The 21689-nt window shown below is 39.2% G+C and overlaps 1 protein-coding gene across 2 annotated transcripts; it reads left to right on the top strand.

Annotated features, from left to right (window-relative positions):
• On the top strand, nucleotides 5533-21419 carry LOC109822226 (flap endonuclease 1). Of its 2 annotated transcripts, none has more exons than XM_020388393.1 (17): nucleotides 5533-5599; nucleotides 5695-5811; nucleotides 6260-6318; nucleotides 6424-6483; nucleotides 6600-6653; nucleotides 6747-6795; nucleotides 6883-6930; nucleotides 8244-8309; nucleotides 8615-8665; nucleotides 8746-8865; nucleotides 8939-9023; nucleotides 10716-10797; nucleotides 19337-19445; nucleotides 19539-19595; nucleotides 19692-19738; nucleotides 19818-19872; nucleotides 21056-21419. In XM_020388393.1, the coding sequence occupies exons 1-17, from the start codon at nucleotides 5588-5590 to the stop codon at nucleotides 21125-21127; spliced, it is 1143 nt and encodes a 380-aa protein (XP_020243982.1). In that variant the 5' UTR covers nucleotides 5533-5587; the 3' UTR covers nucleotides 21128-21419. The 2 variants fall into 2 exon arrangements, with proteins under 2 accessions (XP_020243982.1, XP_020243981.1); XM_020388392.1 differs by lacking the exon at nucleotides 21056-21419 and adding an exon at nucleotides 20466-20791.

The raw sequence follows: 21689 nt of genomic DNA, 5'->3' as shown, positions 1-21689 counted from the left end.
ATCATAGCAAAATTTAGCTAAATGGCCTTTACGACCACAAATGGAGCACTTGTAAACTTTGCTATACAAGTGTGCATAGTGTATGGGTGATTTACTAGATTTAGCACACTTGTCCATAAGTTTCTTATGATTATCAATGCATATTCTCAAAGTTGAATCTAAAGATAAAATGTGTTTATTCACAATATTCAAATCTTCATTATTAGGCATAAATGTATTTTTATTAGAAATAGAACATAAATAGTCATTTATAAAAGAAGCAGTATTATTTTTTATGTTCTCAACTTCTAACATGGTATTATTTTGTCATGAGTCAAGTTAGCAATATCTAATTTCAAATTATTGTTTTACAAATTTAACATATCAGTGTTTTCTTTAAGAGCATCATTTTCTTGAGTAATGATATCAAATTTGAAAGCTAACTTCTCATGATCAGATTTTAATGCAACATACTTGTTTTGTAATTCAATAAAATTTTTATACAATTTGTTATAGGTATGCAATAATTTTTCACTAGCACAAGCAAGTTCATCACTAGATAAATCATTAATTGATTCGAACTCGCAAACCTCACTAGGGCTATCGCCTAGTGCCCGTGTGCATGATGCTCCAATAGAATTTGAAGAGGAAGCCTCCAAAGCTTGTCGGATCGCCTCAAAGTTCTCTTGATGCGCTTCTATAAATTTTCGTAATGTGTAAGCTCTATCAAAATGAACAAATTTGTTAGAAAAGGATGAGTCAAAAGCATTAAGCAAATATTCTAACAAAAGCTTGTTCATATTAAACATTCTTTTATCATTACAAGCAAATTTGTTAGAAATAGATGTATCAAAAGCGTTAAGCAAGAATTCTAACAAAAGCTTGTTCAAAATAAATATTCTTTTATCATTTGTGCTTCAAATAGATTTATCTAATTTGGGCACAACATATGCACTATTAATGATTTCCCATAAATCAAAATGTCTAGATCTAACAAATATTTTAAATCTAGAACACCATTGGAATAAGGAAAAGCATTGAAAGAAAGAACAATATTAGGATCAAAGCCTAAACAAGGTACATAATGCATGTCCATAATATATGTATGTATATGCAAGCAAGATAAATGCAATCAAAACTAGATTAGCACAAAAGATAACTTGGATCTTTAACTCAAGGTGATTAGACCTTAGATCAAAGAGCACCAAGCTCTGATACCAATTTTTAGATCCAAGGGGGGTGGGATTAGGGTCTTATACTAATTTAATCTGATTTTATACTAATTAAAATTAATTAACAAGTTATCCTAACAAGTATGAAATATAACAAGATATGTGAGCTAGGATAAGTGATATACACAAGGGTAAACAAAATAAACAAGATAGTGGATGATATAAATAATGAGCAATGGACAATGGTGATATATATGGTGAATTATATGCAAGGATATATAAACTAACACAAGGGTAAACAAAATAAACAAGACAGTGGATGATATAAATAATGAGCAATGGACAATGGTGATAAGAAATATAAACACAAGAGTAAGTACGCCAATGCAAACTGAACTTTCAAAAACTTTGGAGGGGGTTTTTTAGGCTGTCTAAAAATCACAATAGATAGCTGATCCCCATCAAAACACCGATGATAGAAGTTACACTCTGACGACTTCCAGAAAGTTACAATCTGACGACCTTCGCAACAACTGATGAAAGCTCTAATCAACAGCCTTCACAATCAACATCGAGAGTTACAATCTGACGACTCTCACATATCAAAGAGCTAAAGCAAAGATTACAAAATAATGATCTTTCCAACGCTCTGACAAAAAGAGATTACAAATCGACGGTCTCTTCAAACCAAGACATGGAAGTCCTCCCCGCGTACCAGCTTCAAGATGCACCGCGTTCATAGCCACGAACGCAGCTCAGATGCAGTTTCCAATGCTGCCAACGCAACTTCCAAATAGCTGCAAACGCAGCTCAGACGCAGCTTCCAACGCTGCCAACGCAGCTTCCAAATCGCTGCAAACACAGCTCAAGCGCAGCCTCCAAAGCTGCCAACGCAGCTTCTATCCGCTACCAAACGTAGCTGTTAAATCTGCCAACGCAGCTTCTAACATGCTGCCAACGCAGCTTCCATCCGCTGCCAAACGCAACTTCCAACAAGATGCCAAACACAGCTTCCAACAAGATGCCAACGCAGCTTCCAGCCGCTGCGTCCGAGCTTTCAGACACTGCGTTCAAGCTTCCAGACACTGCGTTTGAATGCAGAATTCACACCAGAACGGGGATTTTGCATTTGGCTCATTCAAACACGAGCTGAACAGTTTCAAAACCGTTTGCCACGATCTGAGGGGATCATAACTCCACTCAGGAGTGATTTTAGGGGACGGTTACATCCCATTAGCCCACTTAGGAGTGAATTAAGGAGGTGGTTACACCCCTTAATCCCCTATAAATAACTGAAAATCAATTCAGTTCAGGGGTTCGGTCTGTTGGAACTTCTTGGCAGCAACAGAAGAGATCCTCGGGCCTGGCTTTTGGATCCTTCTCCTTGGCAGCAAAGAAGAGATCTTTGGCTTGTCTAACCAATTACGGTTAAGATCAATCAACTCATCAAGAGTTCTAAAACTTGCCACGCAAGTTCTCCACAACGTCAAATCGTGAGGAGAAGACCACGTTCCAGTGAATCAAGACGTTCGGATCGTCAACGGAGAGCAAACTCGACGCGAGCATTCGAGGGAGGCACTCCATCGCCACCGTAAAGACTTTTGGATCCTTCTCCTTGGCAGCAAAGAAGAGATCTCTCTTTCATAGAGTTTCAAACTCGTTCGATCAATCAACTCATCAAGAGTTCTAAAACTTGCCACGCAAGTTCTCCACAACGTCAAATCGTGAGGAGAAGATCATGTTCCAGTGAAACAAGACGTCAGATCGTCAACAGAGAGCAAGTTCGAAGCAAGCATTCGAAGGAAGCACTCCATCGCCACCGTGAAGAACCCAGAATTAAACAAAGGGGAGAATCCAGATCATTCTCCTCTCTTTTGTAATCAGGAAATCCAAATTGTAATTGAGATTAAAGGAATACAAATCAATTTTCCTTCATTTCTTTTTACTACAAATTTTCCACAAACAATGGCGTGCTGGAAGCCTTGGTTTGTTGGGGGTTTTACGTCCAATCTGAGCTGCTCTTGGATCCAACTTGCTTGTGTGTGGACATGTTTTGTTTAATTTTTGTTAAAGGGGCCTGAAACAAACTGAATCTGAAATAAACTGAATCTGAAGTAATCTGAAACAAGCTCACAAGCAACCATTAGAAAATGATACTTGTTGGTCATATTTTGTATAAACTGAATATGAGCTTGGGTTCTTTTTCAGGTTTATATAAATATGGATGAATATGGTACTTAATAGCAACCTACATTGCACGATATGTATTGGTATGGCTATTTTGTATTGTTCAATTTGGGCAATGATGATGGTCATATTATGAGAATGCAATCTACAATGTTTTGCTTTGTTTAGGTAGGACAATCTAGGATGAGAATGCAACCAACATTGTATTTACAATGTTAGGTGAGGCAATCCATTCATGTGATTGCAACCTCCATTGCAACATCATTGTTAGATGAGACAATCCATGTATTCAATTTTAATACCTATATCTGAGCCCCTACCTTGGTCCTATTATGAGTTTTCTAATGGTTCCTTGTCTGAGCCTTTGTTGTTTGAGTTATAGCTTGTTTCTGAGTATGTTTTTGATGGCTTGTGAGCTTGGTTGTTTCGGATTCAGTTTGTTTTAATGGTTGCTTGTGGGCTTGTTACTGAGCATTTTTGTTTCAGAGTGAGCTTTGAGCATGTTTGATGGCTTGTGAGCATGTTTGTTACTAACCATGTCAAGTGCATATTTCACTACTTTTGCCAACCATGTCTTTGAGTACATTGCTATCGGCGTGTATTCACCTGTGGTGTATGTGTCAACTTTTCTTTGCTTCAGTCACTCCCAGTGTATTTTGAAGGACAACTTGTTGATGCTTCTAACTTATATATTTATTTCTTCTTTCTCTATGATTTTAGACACATGTGGAACACCTTGGGCACATTCCCTAAAGGTTTGTTACCTGCCCCCATAAACCTGTTATCTATGGTTTGGTTACTTCAAATTTATTGGTAATCTCATTCAGGCCTTATATTTGTTCTATGTACTTTATTCCTTTGTTTTTCTTTAAGCAGAAAGGCTTGAACCATACTAGCAAGTTATGAGGATCTCTAGCAATCCCAATATACCCTGAAAGAGAAAGACTTCATCATATCAAAACAGAAGAAAACTAGTTTGCAAAAGTCCAAATATTTTCATATAAACTTAATTTTTTTCTTAGGTTCTTATCTGAGTCTGTTATAGTATTGGTGTGTTTGATCTTTGGCTTGTAAGGATCCAAACGTTGAGTGTATAATTTGTTTGAACTTCACTGATGATTGGTAATTAGTTAAATTGCTTACCAAAAAGAAACCCCAACAAGGTTTTAATTCTATGGATTATGTCACTTGTGTGTAGTTCAGTAGTATTTAGCTTTGCATGCATTATGTCCCTTGAGTGGAATTCCCTTATTAATTCATTTCATGCTCACTCTCTATCACATTTTCTGAAATTCCCTTATTTTGTTCTTAAAACTTAACTTTGAACATCTTAGCTACAATTTAGGATTTTCTTCCCATTTTGATATTTGGCTCCTATTACTTCTTTATGATGAGTGGAATTCCTAGAATACATGTCTAGCTATAGTTAACACTTGTATCTCTGTTAGCTTGGTTGTTTCAGATTCAGTTTGTTTCAATGGTTGCTTGTGAGCTTGTTACTGAGTATGTTTGTTTTAGATTCAGTTTATTTTCAGCTGCTTGTTTGCGGCTGCTTGTTTGCGGCCTTGGTTAAAGAGGATGAGATGCTATTAAGCAGCAGGAAGGTTTTGTTTCAATTTTTACATGAGGGTGTTGTTGCATGTGTTATTGGGTCAATCTTTCTTGTTTGCGGCTGCTTGCTTGTGTTCTTGGGTCCAACTTGCTTGTGTCTGGACAGGTTTTGTTTAATTTTTGTTAAAGGGGCTTGAAACAAACTGAATTTGCACATTGCATGTTATACAATTGTATTTGTTTTTTTTTTTGGGAGGTAAGCTCACCAAAATTCTTATATTCGCCATTTATTATTTTGTAATCATAAAACTTGTTTCTTACAACTATGGATTTCAAATTCTAAAATTTGTAATGCTACAATTTGAGTTTGAAATAAACAAGAATTTACAAATTATAGCATTTTAAATATTAAAATATTAATAAAATAAACACAGTTTTAGAAATCCCAACCCATAACAAAAAACCAATATATTTCAAATCCCATGTTGAAATCCATATTCTAAAATTATTGGATTTGAAACAACACCCCCTTTTATAGGACCAGATGCAACCGATCCGCCACTGATACCTCATACAGCCTTAGGATTGTGGAAATGCGGCTTTCCTACATCGATTGGTGCGATAAAATTGAAAGGCGGGAAACTAAAACCTTCTTCTCAGTACCCTATCTATCTTCGTCTTCTTTCCTCAATTTCGCCATGGGCATTAAGGTTAGGGTTTCGATCGGTCAATTACAGCCCTCTCTCTTTCTCTCTTTGATTACTAGTGTTGATCCTCAGTTTCTATCTTCTATTTTGGATTCTAGGGTTTAACGAAGCTGCTGGCTGACAACGCCCCAAAGGCCATGAAGGAGCAAAAATTCGAGAGCTATTTCGGTCGCAAGATTGCCATCGACGCTAGCATGAGCATCTACCAGTTCCTTGTCCGTTGTTTTGTCTTTCTTTTTCGGTTTATTTGCACTTTAATACCCCAAAGTTTCGCCCTTTTAAAGTTTGATATGTTGAAGTTCTATTTTTGACGATTTGATTACGCTGAAGTTTAGAAATTGACGTTAATTTGACAACTTGATACTACAAAGCCCTAGATTTCTTTCAATACGTACCCCCAAACTCATAAGAATGAAATTTGGTGGCGAAATGGTTTATTGTTCACTGTTCTAAGTTGATATTCTCGAACAAAATTAATGTCAAGTGCGTTGTATATTGTGGTATCAAATTATCATATAGCACTTGGATATCGAAGCATAAGATGGTGAAATTTTGGGGTATTGAAGTGGAAATAATCCTTTCTGCTGGGTTTAGTTTCTAAAACTTGTAAATTTTCTTTGTTGGGACAAATTTGCTAAATTTCCCCTCTCTCTTTTGTATTAGATTGTGGTGGGAAGAACTGGAACTGAAACTCTTACCAATGAGGCTGGCGAGGTTACCAGGTTAGAAAAGTTCCATTCTTTGCTTAGTCATAACACTTTTTTCCCCTTATTTTTCCTCTCCTTTTTATGGTATATCACTTATTTATGTGATTGTTGTGTTGGCAGTCATTTGCAAGGAATGTTCACACGCACAATAAGATTACTAGAGGCTGGAATGAAGCCAGCGTAACTTGTTTTTTTTTCCGCTTATCATTTTCTCTTAGAATTATTCTTATTAGTGGACCTATGGGTCCTTCTTTTGTTGCCTCCTTTCGTTAATTTAAAACTAACGTTTGTTTCAGATTTGTCTTTGATGGTCAGCCACCTGACCTGAAGAAACAAGAGCTTGCAAAGAGGTGTGTCATAGTATTTTTTTGTAACCAGGTCTCAGATTCAACTTATTATCTGAATTATCTTTAATATCTTTGTTCGTTATCGTACCTTCTTAGGTACACAAGGAGAGAGGACGCGACCAAAGACCTAAATGCAGCAATTGAGGTAATTGGCATATTTTGTCACATTATATTACAAGCTTCCACTTTGCTTCACCAAGAGCTCTTTATAGTGTTCTTGTTGATGCTGCAGACCGGAGATAAGGTGGAAATTGAGAAATTCAGCAAAAGAACTGTAAAGGTAGTCCTCTACTGCCTCTCACCCACATTTGAATTCTCAAATTAAAATAGCGGATTGGTATTGTAGCACATTTTCCTAGCTAGTCTTGTGACATGGTTTGCACTAGTCTTTCTTTATTTGTATATTTCAATCTTAACAGAAACTGGTCTTTTATTGAATATCAACAATCTTGAGTTCATGTACAGTGCTATACTTACTCTTTTCTAGTGTAGTATTAGTTATTACACAGTGCTTTGCATATAACTTCCGGAATATGAATTTGATGACTTTCTTGTTTGCCTTCACCAGTTTACCATATTCATGCAAGTGTCAATAAAGTAATCAATGGACAACCAAGCTCTACACTTAAAGTTCTTTCGCATAACTCCTTGTTTATAGTGCACACTGGGTTTATTTGTTCTGCTTCTCACCGTTGTCCATGATCAATGCTATTTAATTTGCCATGTTCTCCAGAAATTAGAAGCCATATTATAGAAAGATCAAAGATGTAATTTAGAGCTTTGTGAGTTAGTGACAGAGAGTAAGAACCTTTATTAAGAATTCAATTCCTTGTTGATGGAGACAACTCGGTAGAAATAACTGCAGTGTATACAACAGCTCCACGAATAAGAAAGTCACATGCTTAATGAACCCACGACCTATCTCTTGAACGTTTGAGGCTTAAAATGTTGCTTCCTTCATTTCTGCGTATTTGTTTGCCCTGAGGTTAAAGACTTTTACTGCATGTTAGTGCCGCTCAATTTAATTCTGCCAATGACTGCTTCATTTATTGTTTATCTATGTCACGCTTTTGTTTATAGCTGCCATGTTTCTGATGGGATCATATATGTTGCAATGTGAAATCGATATGATTGTAGTCGCTGTGTTTTTTAAGGTATTATTAAAAAAGCAATGTTTAAAGAAAATAAAATCTCGCAAACTAACTTCTTACTTTGAATGGTTGTAGGAAAGTTGCTAATTACAATAACATGATATGGCTGCCAATTTACTCTTCACAAATGTTCTATTCCAGCTGATTTCCTTGCTTCACATGTTTCAAGTATACACACACAGGATCTGATTGAATTGTTGATTGATCCAAAACAGTAATGCTTCCAATTTACTCTTCACAAATGCTCTGCAACTGCTTTTGCTGGTTTCCTGCTGGTTTTGCTGGGTCCTAGTGCTTCCATTTTTCCATGCAGTTGCCTAATAACTCCTTTTGTTAGGCTGTTTGAATCACTATATGTTGGTTGAAGGTCGTTAGCCTTTTGGCAATTTGATGTTTTAGGAACCACTTTATCTTTCTCACTTTGGTTCTTCATATATGGCAGGTGACCAAGCAACATAATGAGGATTGCAAAAAACTTCTGAGACTGATGGGTGTCCCTGTGATTGAGGTGATAAACATAAGTTAACGTTATTTTTGTTGTCTTCGTGGATCTATATATGTGCTTCAAAAATATAATTTGCCCTCACCATAAAAAAGGGTGATACCAAGTTGGAAGGTCGCTTTTCCCCATCTAGTGCTTTGCTATGTGTCATAGTTTTATAGTACTTTACAAGGACTGCTTCATTGAGACAATGCTTATTGTTGGTATACGATAGCTGAAAGCCTGACACTCATTAAAATTTAAATACACCTTTTGGGGTTATTTGGGGAACTCATATTTCATCCTAACTCCTGATCTACCTTTTTTTACAGGCGCCAAGCGAAGCAGAAGCAGAATGTGCATCACTTTGCAAAAATGGCAAGGCATGAAATGTACTTACATGTTTTTCTTCACTACAAATTAAAATTATATCTCTAACTTCATTTAATACATTAATCTTTAGGTGTATGCTGTTGCTTCAGAAGATATGGATTCATTAACCTTTGGAGCCCCAAGGTTTCTTCGCCATCTAATGGATCCAAGCTCCAAAAAGATTCCTGTAATGGAATTTGAAGTTGCTAAGGTGCCTGATTCATGGATAAACTTCTGCTTGCTAGTTTAGTCTGAGTGGATTTCTCAGTATTGTGATGTTCCAGGTTCTGGCAGAGCTAGAACTGACCATGGATCAATTCATTGACTTGTGTATTCTTTGTGGGTGTGACTACTGTGATAGTATCAAAGGTAAGTGTTTTTTTATTATTTCTTTTAAGCTACAAGTTTGCATCTTGCTAGACATTATCTGTGGCTTTCCACTATTTTTGTTTGAAGTTTTTTCAGCTTGAATTGAAAAAGTTTGTGTATGAGTAATTAGTAATTGTCCAATTGGCAGATCAATGCATGAAAAATGTGTTCCTTAAATGCTACAATAAATAACTTATTAGTCTCTTGTAAGCTATTATTGAAATGTATTCGCCATGACTTCCAATTCTCAGGGTGACCTAACAAGTGGTCTGTTTATTTTTGGAGTATTCATTTGTTAGTGTTTTAAAAATAGGCTGATTTTATCGATTTATCATGGATGTATAGGGTTTGGGTTATGGCCGATACAATTTTTGCAAAAATATATTGCATACAGTTTTGGGCCGATTTTTCCGGATATATCGGTGTAAATCCGATAAAGAGGCCGATTTCTTGTGGGCTAAAAATCATTCGATTTTCTACAATTTACATTCTAAGTGAACTGGTTTGGGTTTGGAGACAAAAACCCTCTTTTTTCGATGCCCAACCCGCATACGCTAAACAAAAACAATGCTATTCTATTCTCTGTTGCATCCACTAAACAAAAATAATTGGTAAGTGATTCTAAACATGTGTTATTTGAAAACTAGTATGTTGATTTTTCATTAGATGTGCTTAGATTATATTTTGAAGACATTATATTATATATGCTCACCATCCAATGTAACACTCTGATTTTTACTACTTATTCCCAATATATCCCGATAATTGGGATCCGGTAGGAATTTTAGCCGTCTGATATATTTCCAATAACCAATACTTAAAACGTTGTTGGTTAGTACCTAGCCTCTCCCAAGCTTCTTGACCAAAAAGTCTTTCATTTCCTTCAACTGAAAAGACTGGTATGTTCTGGTAATTAGTTTTGACCTTTGCTTTATTTCCAATTCATTTTCATGGATTTCTGTTTTATGTACTTTTGTTTTGCTTTGCTTCTTGGAATATAATAACAAAAGTTGCAAAATTCACCTAAGATCTTTGTTTTTCTTTCCCCTGAACGTAGTTATCCTCTTGTAGCCTAGTCCTGACATGTATAGTCAGGCATATGATATATGGACTCCATAAAAGGCAGCAATCTTTCTTTCCCTGTGATGTTATAAGTATAAAGTGGCTCACTGTGCTTTGAATTTAGAGAAATGCCCAATGCTTTCTCTGAAGTTTTACATTAGTTTTGCTCCAGGATTGAATGTCTACCCCTGGGTGTTGCCTTTGAGATACACATGTATCCCCTATTAGAAACCCAAGAGCATGAGATTGTTCTTCATGAAGTTCACGTCTATGTTATTCTGGTCTTCTAGCATTATTTAAAAAATGGTACAGCTGTTGCACAAGGTTGCTATTTCTTTCCTAATGACTGAAACTAAAATCTAGATATACTTGTATTTGCGCTGACAAAAAGTTTCTGACACATTTTGTTGTATAGATTTGGTAACAGCCTTGTTCAAATTTGTCAATCAGACTTTTAGTGACTGACATCTTAGTTTATACATGACTTCCGATTATGCCACTTTCAATGCATAAACAGGTGCACTAAATCATAGTTTCATCATGATCATTTTCTACCATAAGTTTTGCATGTGATATGTGTCTTATTGTACCTGTTAACAAAAACTCTGCTTATGCATATCTTTGAAACAGGTATTGGGGGGCAAACAGCCTTAAAATTGATCCGTCAACATGGTACAATAGAGACCATATTGGAGAATATAAACAGGGATAGGTACGTTAGATGATCTGGTTATTTCCTTATGTAATGTGAAATATTTTGTTTTGTGATTGTACCTTTGTTTTCATTTCTGTATGTTTTAATCATGCTGAAACATAGTGCTCTGATGCGATAACCTTCCATATTGATATACCTTTTAGGATTATATCTTGGATTTCAATTTAGGATTGCTTATTCAATTTAAAATTTGCTGACGTAAAAAATTTGGATAAAGACTTTCTTCTTTTTGTTGTTGTTTATTAGATTTAAAATTTAATTTGTCTCTCCTAGTTCTATAGGGGTTCAGATTAGTGACTTAGTTGATTCTAAATTTGAATTTGTATCATTAGTCTATAAATTAGTGTAGATATTCCTGAAATTTTTAGATTTTAAGTAGAGAGATTTACTTTAGTTTTTGATGAAAATCTAATGATTATAGTGCATGTGATTTGGATATTTGTGAGGCCAAATCCTATGCCTTAGAAGGTGTGATTCCTCTCGATACTCATTAAGCTTCCTTTTCTTTTCTCTTGTTTTCCTGCAGCAAACAGTCACTCCCATCTTTCTTTCTTCTATACTCTCCCAAAGAGCTGCACAAATCCAACAACTAGCCATACTTACCCTGTACCCTCTCTTTTACTCTCTATCCTACCACATCCAGTCCCAAAACTCCACATCCAGAAGCCTAGACAAACACTAGACGGCTCCCAAAAAAATGTCAAAATAGTCCCACTTCTCTTTCCTTCCTGATCAGTACTCATCTCTTCCCTACCTCCTTACTTTTTATCAGTCTCCCACACATTCCTCTTCAGTGAGTGGAACAACCTGAATTATATGATGAAATAAGTGTGCAATAAAGGTAGAATTGACTAAGCGGAATTCCAATGCAACATCAATAGTAAATTGACCATCTGGCTTCACATGTGTTTCATTAGACCAGGTTTGTATGATGACAAAGTACACTTCTCAAAATGTTTTCAGTATCTTTTCATGCAAAACTTCCACATTTTCCCACATTCGTAAACATGATACTGATATGGGTATATCTGTTCCACGGATATATGATCTCATAAGTTGACATCTTGACTAGCCAGACAAGCTGACACTCTTGTGTCGACATGAAAGGCGATGTTGGTCGGCACGAGAGATCCTGACTTCCCCGACGAGTCGACATCTCTATATCGACTCAAGAGACGGTTGTTAGATGGGACAAGACGACATTCCAACCAGTCGGGCAAGCCGACACTCTTGTGTCGACACGAAAGGCGGCGTCAGTCGACATGAGAGCCAGCGACTCGAAGTCTTGAAGACACGTCAGACTGCTAGTTACCAATGTTGCTTAAGTGACCTCCCGTCACTCACTACCCAACACGTGTAGAGCAAAGGATAACTCAACTTTCAGCTCACCCCTCACCACCGTCTTATTGTACTTTCATGAAGTGACCAATCTGCCCTTAGCATCCCCTATAAATATAGATGCTATTCGTCATAGCCAAAGGTTCGCAATCTAAAACCCCCTAAAGCACACATTGTACAAAAATAAGAACACAGTTCTTTAACCCCACTCAAGTTCATCAATTGACTTGATCGTTGGAGGTATCACGTGGGAACTCATCCTCGCCCTCTTACGACTCTTTTTGTGCAGATTGCTCGACCATCCTAATTTCAGAATCCGGCATAAAGTCGAAGAAGAAAGCGGTCCCTCTTTTTTTAATATAAACTTTATGACTTTAATTGCTTGTGTGATATTTAGCATCAACAGTTTGGCGCCCACCGTTGGGCCCTTTGTTTTTCTGAGAAGACATGTCAAGTTCTGAACAAGGGTCCGATTCTACCCACCCTGAAGAACAACATCAGAGTTATATCATCCAAGCTAAATGAAGTCAGAAGTTGTATCATTCAAGCTAAGGAGGGTTAAATTTGGCTAAGAGGAACCAACATAGATGTAGTCTTCGAAGGCCTCAGCGACTTATCTGGGGAGTGTTTGCCAAGCACACCATCTGCTAGATGGTAGAATGACATTCAGCCCCTCTAAAAACCCTTCAGAAGAAGACACCATAAGGGTGGTTGTCTTTCTTGAAAAGCAACCCTGGTTTCTAATCGCCATCACAAAATAATTTTGGTCAGAACATAGGATCTGATCAGGCTAAATATCACTTAAGCTTCAACTTGTAATAGCTCATATGAGCATAGAAGCAGTGATTAAGTCTGTGATAGGCGTCTTGGACCATGATGACTTTTTGAAGGGAACTCCCATATATCAGGGATGAGATCGCGGGAAAAGCTTAAGGCCTGTTAGCTGATTGTCTTCTCAAGAAGAATAACATTGGCCCTTTAATTGACGCCTGCACCACTAAAGTTGTTTAAGCTCTGGTGGTCGGAACATGCGACCCGCATGATCCCCATAAGAAAGAGTTCTCCATTCACAGTATGGTCCAACCCCCAATGCTCCCGATGCTCATTTGAGGAAACCGTTATGGTTTGTCATTTCCAGTGAGTATAATACCGGCTGGTAGATTCTCTCTCCAAGAGAATTTTTACCACAAAAGGTACCATGTAGCTTCTGATCGTGTCCCCAACCCTCGCGAACCCGACTTGAAAAACGCCATTCAACATGATTCGTGATGTCTGGACAGTTCCTTTTGCTAAAAGCCGGCATGCTAACCATCCGCCTTCAAGGCCTTACTGAAGATTTAGATTCAAAAAGAACATTGGCTGATGAGATGGCAAATAGAGTTTCGACTCATCTTCATCTATCATTGAGTAGTCTGCTATACAAAAGCAAGCAAAATCCAACTAAAGAGGTTTTATACTGGCAGCCTCATCCATTACAAAACTGCCTTTGAAACAGAGACAAAGCAAGATCACAAGTGGTTTAAGCCCCTTTGAGCATCAGATGCCTACAATGGATATTTTCATGATCATGTAAATTTTAGAACTGATGATTATTAAATATGAATTAACTCTTATCTCACAGGGATCAAGGCTTCACTATGGCTGAAGACCTAGTCGAACCCAAGGCACAACCCTTTGGCCGATTCTCACAGCCGTCTCTCAGCTTTAGGGGAAGGAAAGACCTAATCGACTCTCTCGAGCCTAGGCGTTCGACTTCCGAGTCGGATTTTAAGCCTTTAGTACCTTATCAGGAATAAACCCAAGACACAACCCTTTGGCCGACTCCCCTAGTCGTTTCTTGGCCTTAGGGGAAGGAAAGACCTAGCCGACTCTCTCGAATCTAGGCACTTGATTCTAAAGTCGAATTACATGCTTTTAGAAAATCTACAAGTATTGATATTGATTGAGTTCTAAGCATTTCAGAATTCTATCTAAATAAAAGAATCATAAACTCGAGATAAAATAGATTCTTTCTAGATCAACACTGGCTGTTTATAGTCATACTAAAAACACCGATAACAAGCAAAAAAAAGAGGGAAGTCTGGGAGAGGGCACAACAAGTTCTCAATTATCACCGTCCGCAGGAGCTTCTTGGGGTGGAACGACAGCTTCTTGGATAGCCGCAGGTTCCTCCTCTGCACCATCTGAAGATTCGTCTTCATTATCCAAGATTAAGTTCAGTCCCCCTCTCTTCGCCTCGAATTCTTTTAGAAGATCGAAACACGGGAGACTAGGGAAGGATAATAACGATCAAGAGGAGGATGTGAACTAGGAGGTACCAAGGAGACGAAGTAATCAACCCCAACTTTAATTGCTAAGACCACCTCGGTTTTCCCTATAGAACCGTGACGCCAATCTTCGATTATTTTCTCCTTGTATTGCTGCGAGTCGAAATGAGCAAGTTTATCCTTTAAGTCCTTCACCATGGTGAAGGACGCTTGACGACTCGACTACTCTTTCTCGAGATCACGCCCCAATTGTTCGATTGAGAGATGACTCGATCGAACTTCTTCCTCGACAACTATTTTCAGACCCCTTTCAGATTCTGCTTCCTTAGTTAAAGCGACCAGCTGATCGTCTCGTTCTTTGATCCCTCGCTGGAGACGATTAATCTCCCTCTTTTGATGAGCTACTTCTCCCTTTAGATCTCCAATCATAGATGTCTGCTTATCACTCTGAGACCGAAGCCCTTCGAGGACTGTCTCTAGCATTCACTTTTTGGCGCCAGCGAGCTTCGATACCGTTCAGCTCAACCTCCGAGGTGTTGATCCTCTTCTCAGCCTCCTCCTTAGTCGCCTTCTCCTTTGCTATCTCCGATAGCCACCCTTGTGAAGCATCATGCATGTGCTTAAATCGCTCATACAGTTCTTGCTCCACTAGCGCACCTCAGACTAGATGAGTCTTGAGAGCTAGATGCAAGCTAAAGTTTGGCATCCTCTTCAAGACACCCTCATCATTGGGAAGGGAGAATTTTTGTACGATCGTGATTGGAGCCGAGAGGGATCCCAGAATGGAAGTCTCTTTGTCAAGATATGCAGACGGGATGAACTTGTCGCCCTCGGAGAGCTCTTTCCTTGGTGAGCAAGGGCCTAGTGGCACTCCTGCTAGCATCGCTTTGGCTTTCTCCCAATCTTGAAAATCCACTTCCGAGATCCAGTGAGGGAAAGGCCAGCGACCCCTGACTTTCTTCGATCTCATATTTCCCGATAGTTTCTGCTTAGGGCTCGGGGAGGGGTGCAGTTTCTTCAGTCATTTTCCTCGCCGACTCAACCGGCTCTTTGCCTAGTCTATGGGACGATGCCGACTCAGAAACCAGGTCGATAATTTCAGTACCTGCCATAGCATCGACGGGTTTAGTTGATCCCACCACCTCCTTAGCCACCGGAGGAATAAGGGGATCTTTAGCAATGACCTTATCCCCTTCATTGACTCGAGTGCCCGACTATTCTTCAAATAGCCCTTGTTTTGTAACAGGGCTCACTCGGGGCGCCTCAGTAACTTGTGTTGCAACTGGTTGATGACCGCGTCTAATCGCTAGTTTCTTAATATTTTTCCCCTTTCCCAGTTGGGCAGCCAATTCGCTCATCCGAGACCTCAGCGCGGATGTCTCTTTAGGGTTTAAATATCCCCTCGGCCTCTTTTGGGGCCTATTAGCGGACCTCGACTCCTCGTCTTTAGATCTTACTTCCTGACTTCTAGCAAGACGGAATGTCAACATGCTCGCCCTAGCTTGATCAGCTTCAGTAGGCAAGACATGAGATGTGCGCCACTCGAAGTGACGCTAAGTCAAAGAGGTTGCTCCTCTCTTTAGATCCAGTATAGGATTGGATCTTCTCTAGTTGTCGTCTTTTCTCAGCTTCGAGGGACTGAGTTTCAACACATCTTTATTGATCTCAGGCCACTCCGAGCATGAGAGAGTTTCATCAGCCCCGAGAACCCAAAAGAAATGTCCTTTCCAGTCCCTATTGGACTCTGGAGCATCTGAGACGATCTTGAAGCTGCTTATATAATAGAAGAAGTGCGGATCCTTTTTGGTTGACTTAATGCCAACCAAGTGACCGAATAAATTCATAGTAGGAAGAACACCTACCCGGAAGCAAATGACTATGAAAGCCTTCAGAATCCCTATTGCATTCGGGACGAGTTGAGAAGGGGAGATCCCCATAGCACCACATGCATCCTTTACGAATGGATGAAGAGGCAGTTGAAGTCCTTGATCGAGGTGGGCCAAGTATAATGACGCTTTGTTGGGACCATGGCGATATACTGTGTCATTTCCCTCAGGAACCATCAACTTGAGATCCCTGGGAATATCATATAGGCTGTAGAATTTCTCGAGATTCCCCAGATATATGGCTCCTCGAGTAAAGTAGTTGCGGAGAGCATGATGAAGACTGAGGTCGGGCACCTTCTCCAGATACTTCTCATCTTCTGGAAGGAGGAATTGATTAACCGCCTTGGACTGGATTCAGCGAGACCCAAGGACGGTCTCCCGAACATCGAGGTGACGTTCAGCTTCAAAGTGGAACTCCGGCGCGAGTTCCATCTCATACTTAACACCAGGCAAGGAAAGTCTAATGAGGCACATTCTTATCTTGTCCCAATCTCCTTCCACGCTAGAGAATTTATTCGGAAAAGGATACTTCAGACATACAGAGGGTCCCGTCTCTTCATGAGCCGACTCCTTGCCCCGTCGAGTCGACTCCTGATGACGATTCGACGATTGCTCTCCAACCTGCATCCTCTCCCCGGTTATTTCTTCTAAAGAGGCCTTGGATGATTCTCTCAAGATCGATCTCTCTCTCGAATCACCCAAAGGGACGATATTAGTCTGCTTCTCTTCCTCGCTTGAAGCATTCCTTCAGATTCTCTTTTTCTCCTCCTAAGAGTGAGGGAAGCAGCGTATTTTTTACCGACCAATTGTGTTCCTAAGGAATGGAAATCTTCGCCAAGACGTTTAGCTGGCCTAACAGATGGCTCCCCCCTGGGGATCAACTAGTCTAGCTGTGGGCATCACATTCGCCTCCCTTGATCTAGTGATGAGGACCGTAGACCTATCTATGTCTCGAGAAGCCATCGGCTCAACTGACATCCCGGTCATGCGCAAGACTGATCTATCGAGCAGATCTTCAAAATGGCGAGAGCCTGCGAATCCCTTGATTAAGTCGAGTTGCTTTTTCTCTTCCGAAGACAGCGTGTTTCTAGCAAGAGCATCCCTCCTTATCTCGGGCCAATCGGAACAACGCATCTCTAAATCATCCCCAACCACCCACACAAACTTTTTCTTCCAATCTAAAGATCTACGATCAACTTAAACTTTCCTATCATTTGAAAATGATAATGAGGCTTCTTTTGATTTACCTTTACGGCCACCAAATGAGCGAAAATCTTCAGAGTAGACCAGATTGCTAACCAATGGCATATTATCGCAAATGGCACAACAATGGCTATGGCGTTCAGTTTCATTTGCACAGGCAAAACTCCTAGCGTCTCAAATAGTTGTTTCAGAAATGGAGGCATGGGTAATCTTAAACCGCACTCCATGTGTCTTAAGTAGAGAGGATGCCATTCAGGCCCATAGTTGAAAACAGCCTCTGAACTCGTCGGAGTGAGTAGCTCATATCTTGCAGGGATGTCAAACTTTTTAGACATCGTCCTCAATTGAGATAAGGTTATTTTGGAATGAATGCTTTCCAGAAGATCCCGACGATAAACTATTTCTAAACCCATAGAGAAACAGAAGGATAATTGGCAGGAAAAATGAGCAAAATGACAAAAGAGATTGGGGAAGAAGAACAATTAATCAGAAGGGAATTTGAAAGGGTGATAGCGGCGCATGATGGTTTGATATATAAATATAAAAAACTCCTACTTTACAACTGTTAAGGTTCAAGCCGTTAGAGTCAATTACCTCTTATGGTTAGGATCTATCCTCGAAATTCGAAATTCTTCCGAAAGACGCAACACACCTCCTTTCTTTTACCTCGAAGAACCCGTAATCTGCCAGGAGAACAGCCCTGCTATAGTTATGATGATGCCCGCAGATGTCAGATAGTACAGTTCTTTAAATAAGATCATATCTTCCCTTATTTGACCTTTGATTATTTTATTTCACTTGGACTTGGCTCAAGCCGATTCCAAGCGAAAGGGGCTAACTGTTATGGGGTATATCTATTTCATGGATATATGATCTCATAAGTCGACATCTTGACTAGCCAGACAAGCCGACACTCTTGTGTCGACACGAAAGACGATGTTGGTCGACACGAGAGATCCTGACTTCCCCAACGAGTCAACATATCTATATCGACTCGAGAGACGGTTGTTAGATGGGACAATACGACATTCCAACCAGTCAGACATGCCGACACTCTTGTGTTAACACAAAAGACGGTGTCAGTCGACACGAGAGCCAGCGACTCGAAGTCTTGAAGACTCGTCGGACTGCTAGTTACCAATGTTGCTGAAGTGCTCCCGTCACTCACTAACCAACACGTGTAGAGCAAAGGATAACTCAACTTCCAGCTTACCCCTCACCACCGTCTTACTGTACACTCATGAAGTGACCAATCTGCCCTTAGCATCCCCTATAAATACATATGCTATTCGCCATAGCCAAATAGCCAAAGGTTCGCGATCTAAACCCCCCTAAAGCACACACTGTACAAAAATAAGAAAACACAGTTCTTCTTTAACTCCACTCAAGTTCATCAACCGACTTGATCGTTGGAGGTATCACTGGGGAACTCATCTCCGTCCTCTTACGACTCTTTGTATGCAGATTGCTCGGCCATCCTAATTCCAGAATCCGGCATAAAGTCGAAGAAGAAAGCGACGCCTCCTCTTTTTTTTATATATAAACTTCGTGACTTTAATTGGCTGTGTGATATTTAGCATCAACAGATACTATGGGTTAGGGATTAATCCTTTGTAATGAGTTGTCTAGTAGAAGTTGAATGCTACTGGCCATTCTACTGATAAAAACTAATCCCCAAAGTTTGTTTGTTATAACCTCAAAACATAAGTCCATCAATTTCCTGTTGACTGCCTGACATCTTGCATGTAATTTTCTTTTCTTTCTCCCATGGCGGCACTTACAACTTATGCATTAGTTATAACTGCAACTTATGTACTATATGTTGGATTTTTTAATGCACAGGTATCAGATACCTGAGGATTGGCCATACCAAGAAGCTCGACGCCTGTTTAAAGAGCCTCTTGTCACTAATGACTCAGAAGAGCTTAAGTGGACTCCTCCAGAGGAGGAGGTAAGCAATGGACTCAATGTAGATATTAATAAGTTAATATATCCATATTTTCTTTTTCCTGAAGAGATATATAAATCGCTCTTCATTGCTTAGGGTCTCGTGAACTTTCTGGTGAATGAAAACGGTTTCAACAACGATCGAGTAGTAAAGGTATGTACTTTATTAATCAAAAGAACAATGCTTTCTGTCTGTTGTTATTTCTTAAAAACTATTCATATTTAATTGGTTTTTATTTCTGGTTTACAGTCGATAGAGAAAATTAAAGCAGCAAAGAATAAGTCTTCCCAGGGCCGGTAAGGATTTTAACATGAGATTTCTTGGCTTTTCAAACCTTTTCAGACATATAACACATTGTTTTTTGGATCTTTACAGATTGGAATCTTTTTTCAAGCCAGTTGTGGGTACATCTGTACCTGTTAAGCGCAAGGTATGTACCGTGTACTTCAAATGTTAAGCATCATGCTCCATTATACTTTATCCAAGAGGAAAAGGGTGCTCCCCTCTTCCTCCACGTTCCCATAAATTGATTCCTGGAATATGGGAACGTTGATTTCTAGGTTGTTTTCAGTCCCTTGAGAGCAAATTTCAGTTCGAAATCCTATTTGAACACTGTAACTGAAGAAAGCAAGTTATACCAGCTCCTGATTATTTAATGGAATTGTACAGAAGGCCCAATTTTTTAATGCTTAATGAAGTGACTTCAGAGCTCCTTTTTTGCCACAAGTGCTCTTGAACCATAGCCAGACAAGTTCTGTTTTAAACATTATACATGTTTGTATGGATGACACTGACGTAGGAGACTAGCTTGCAGAATCTGCCGGAAAATGTTTCTCTTCAAATTATTTAGGTTTTTATTAACATGTTTCCTGTCACCTTCTAAATCTTGACCGGCTTGAGTATTCAAGTATTATCTAATGACTTGTATTGCTTAGAAGAACAAATATACACTCTGAAGTGAAGCTTCTTTTTGATTACGTGATTAAAGAGTACTTCCTTAATTCTGTGATATCTGGGTGACAGGGAACCCGATGTGCGCTTGGTGATGCCAAATTGGCACTCAAGCCTAGGATGCTTACTCTGCATGTCACTATGTCCTCAGACGCCAAAGTTGGCAGAGTAAAAATGCCAAATCCACAACTTGGTTTCAGATGCCGCAAAACATCTATAGCGGGACTTTGTTTCAGCCGGTGACATGTAGAAATTTGCTGAACCTTAGAAAGTGAAAGCTAGTCCTATTATTTACCTGTACTTTTAATTGAATAGCAGCTGATACAATGTACATTATCAGCTAATTTTTGTCACAAAGATGCTTGTGCTATAAAAATCAGAAAAGAAGATGAAAATTTTGAAACGTTTTCCTTTTCTGATAGCTTCTACCATAAATGTTTTTTTTAAAGTTATGGTTACGGGTCTACTGAAATCAGCTGATAAGTATTTCTGTTGCTTGTCTGCCTCTAAATTCACTCTCACAGATTAATTTAAATCTACAGTTGTCAATGCGAACCGTTTACTGTGTGTTGATATCTTGTATCCATATGTTACCCCCGCATTTAAATTTTCTTTCATAATACTAGTCTTTGTCTCTGAAACCCACATTACTAATGTTTCAGGAGTCTCAAGACAAGACGGCAAAGGAGCCTGCTAACAAGAAGGCTAAGGCTGGTGGTAGAAAGAAGAAATAGTCCAAAAATGCCTTCAAATTATGAACCTTGAATTAACTTGGAGACGACGAGTGTTGCTGCAGAGTACAAAAGTGTATGAGGTGGTTTTCGGTTTTCCCCTTTGCTTGTCTAACAGCGCGATCTGATATATCCTTGTACCTTTTGCTTGCCAATGCCACAGACTTGACTAAAATTATCAGACTCTGCTGCAGTTAAATCTACATGTAATTGTCCATAACGATGTGCAAGTTACATGAAGTCTGTTGCTGGTTCATGGTAATTTATCCACGAAGTATTCTGGTTGAGCAAGTCACTGTACAGCGTGAACATTTTTTTCTAGCGTAGGCCAGATCATTGCAAACTATCTTACGGTTTAGCGTCTGAGATAAAATTTTGAGCGCGTTTCACAAAATATCCCAATACATTGGGGCGTTATCGTGGAAGCCGCCAGTACTTTCGCTTTGCAATTGGAGGACAATATTATCTGCTAAATTCTGTTAAATCAATTTCTGTCTAGGCCATCTTCTTCTCTTCTCCTTATTTTGAAGGGTTTTCAGAGAGAATGTAAAAGTTTTGGATGCAT

Source organism: Asparagus officinalis, chromosome 8 (assembly GCF_001876935.1).
Source record: "Asparagus officinalis chromosome 8, Aspof.V1, whole genome shotgun sequence".
In the NCBI taxonomy this organism is placed as follows: domain Eukaryota; kingdom Viridiplantae; phylum Streptophyta; class Magnoliopsida; order Asparagales; family Asparagaceae; genus Asparagus; species Asparagus officinalis.
Note: the sequence above shows the minus strand (reverse complement) of the source record. Positions and strands in the feature narration are given on the sequence as shown.

What these genes read in the sequence shown, in the direction of transcription:
- LOC109822226 (XM_020388392.1), top strand. An exon ending in GAGGCTGGAATGAAGCCAGC is followed by an intron (nt 6,484 to 6,599) that starts GTAACTTGTTTT and finishes CGTTTGTTTCAG; the next exon opens with ATTTGTCTTTGATGGTCAGC. An exon ending in TGGGTGTCCCTGTGATTGAG is followed by an intron (nt 8,310 to 8,614) that starts GTGATAAACATA and finishes CTTTTTTTACAG; the next exon opens with GCGCCAAGCGAAGCAGAAGC.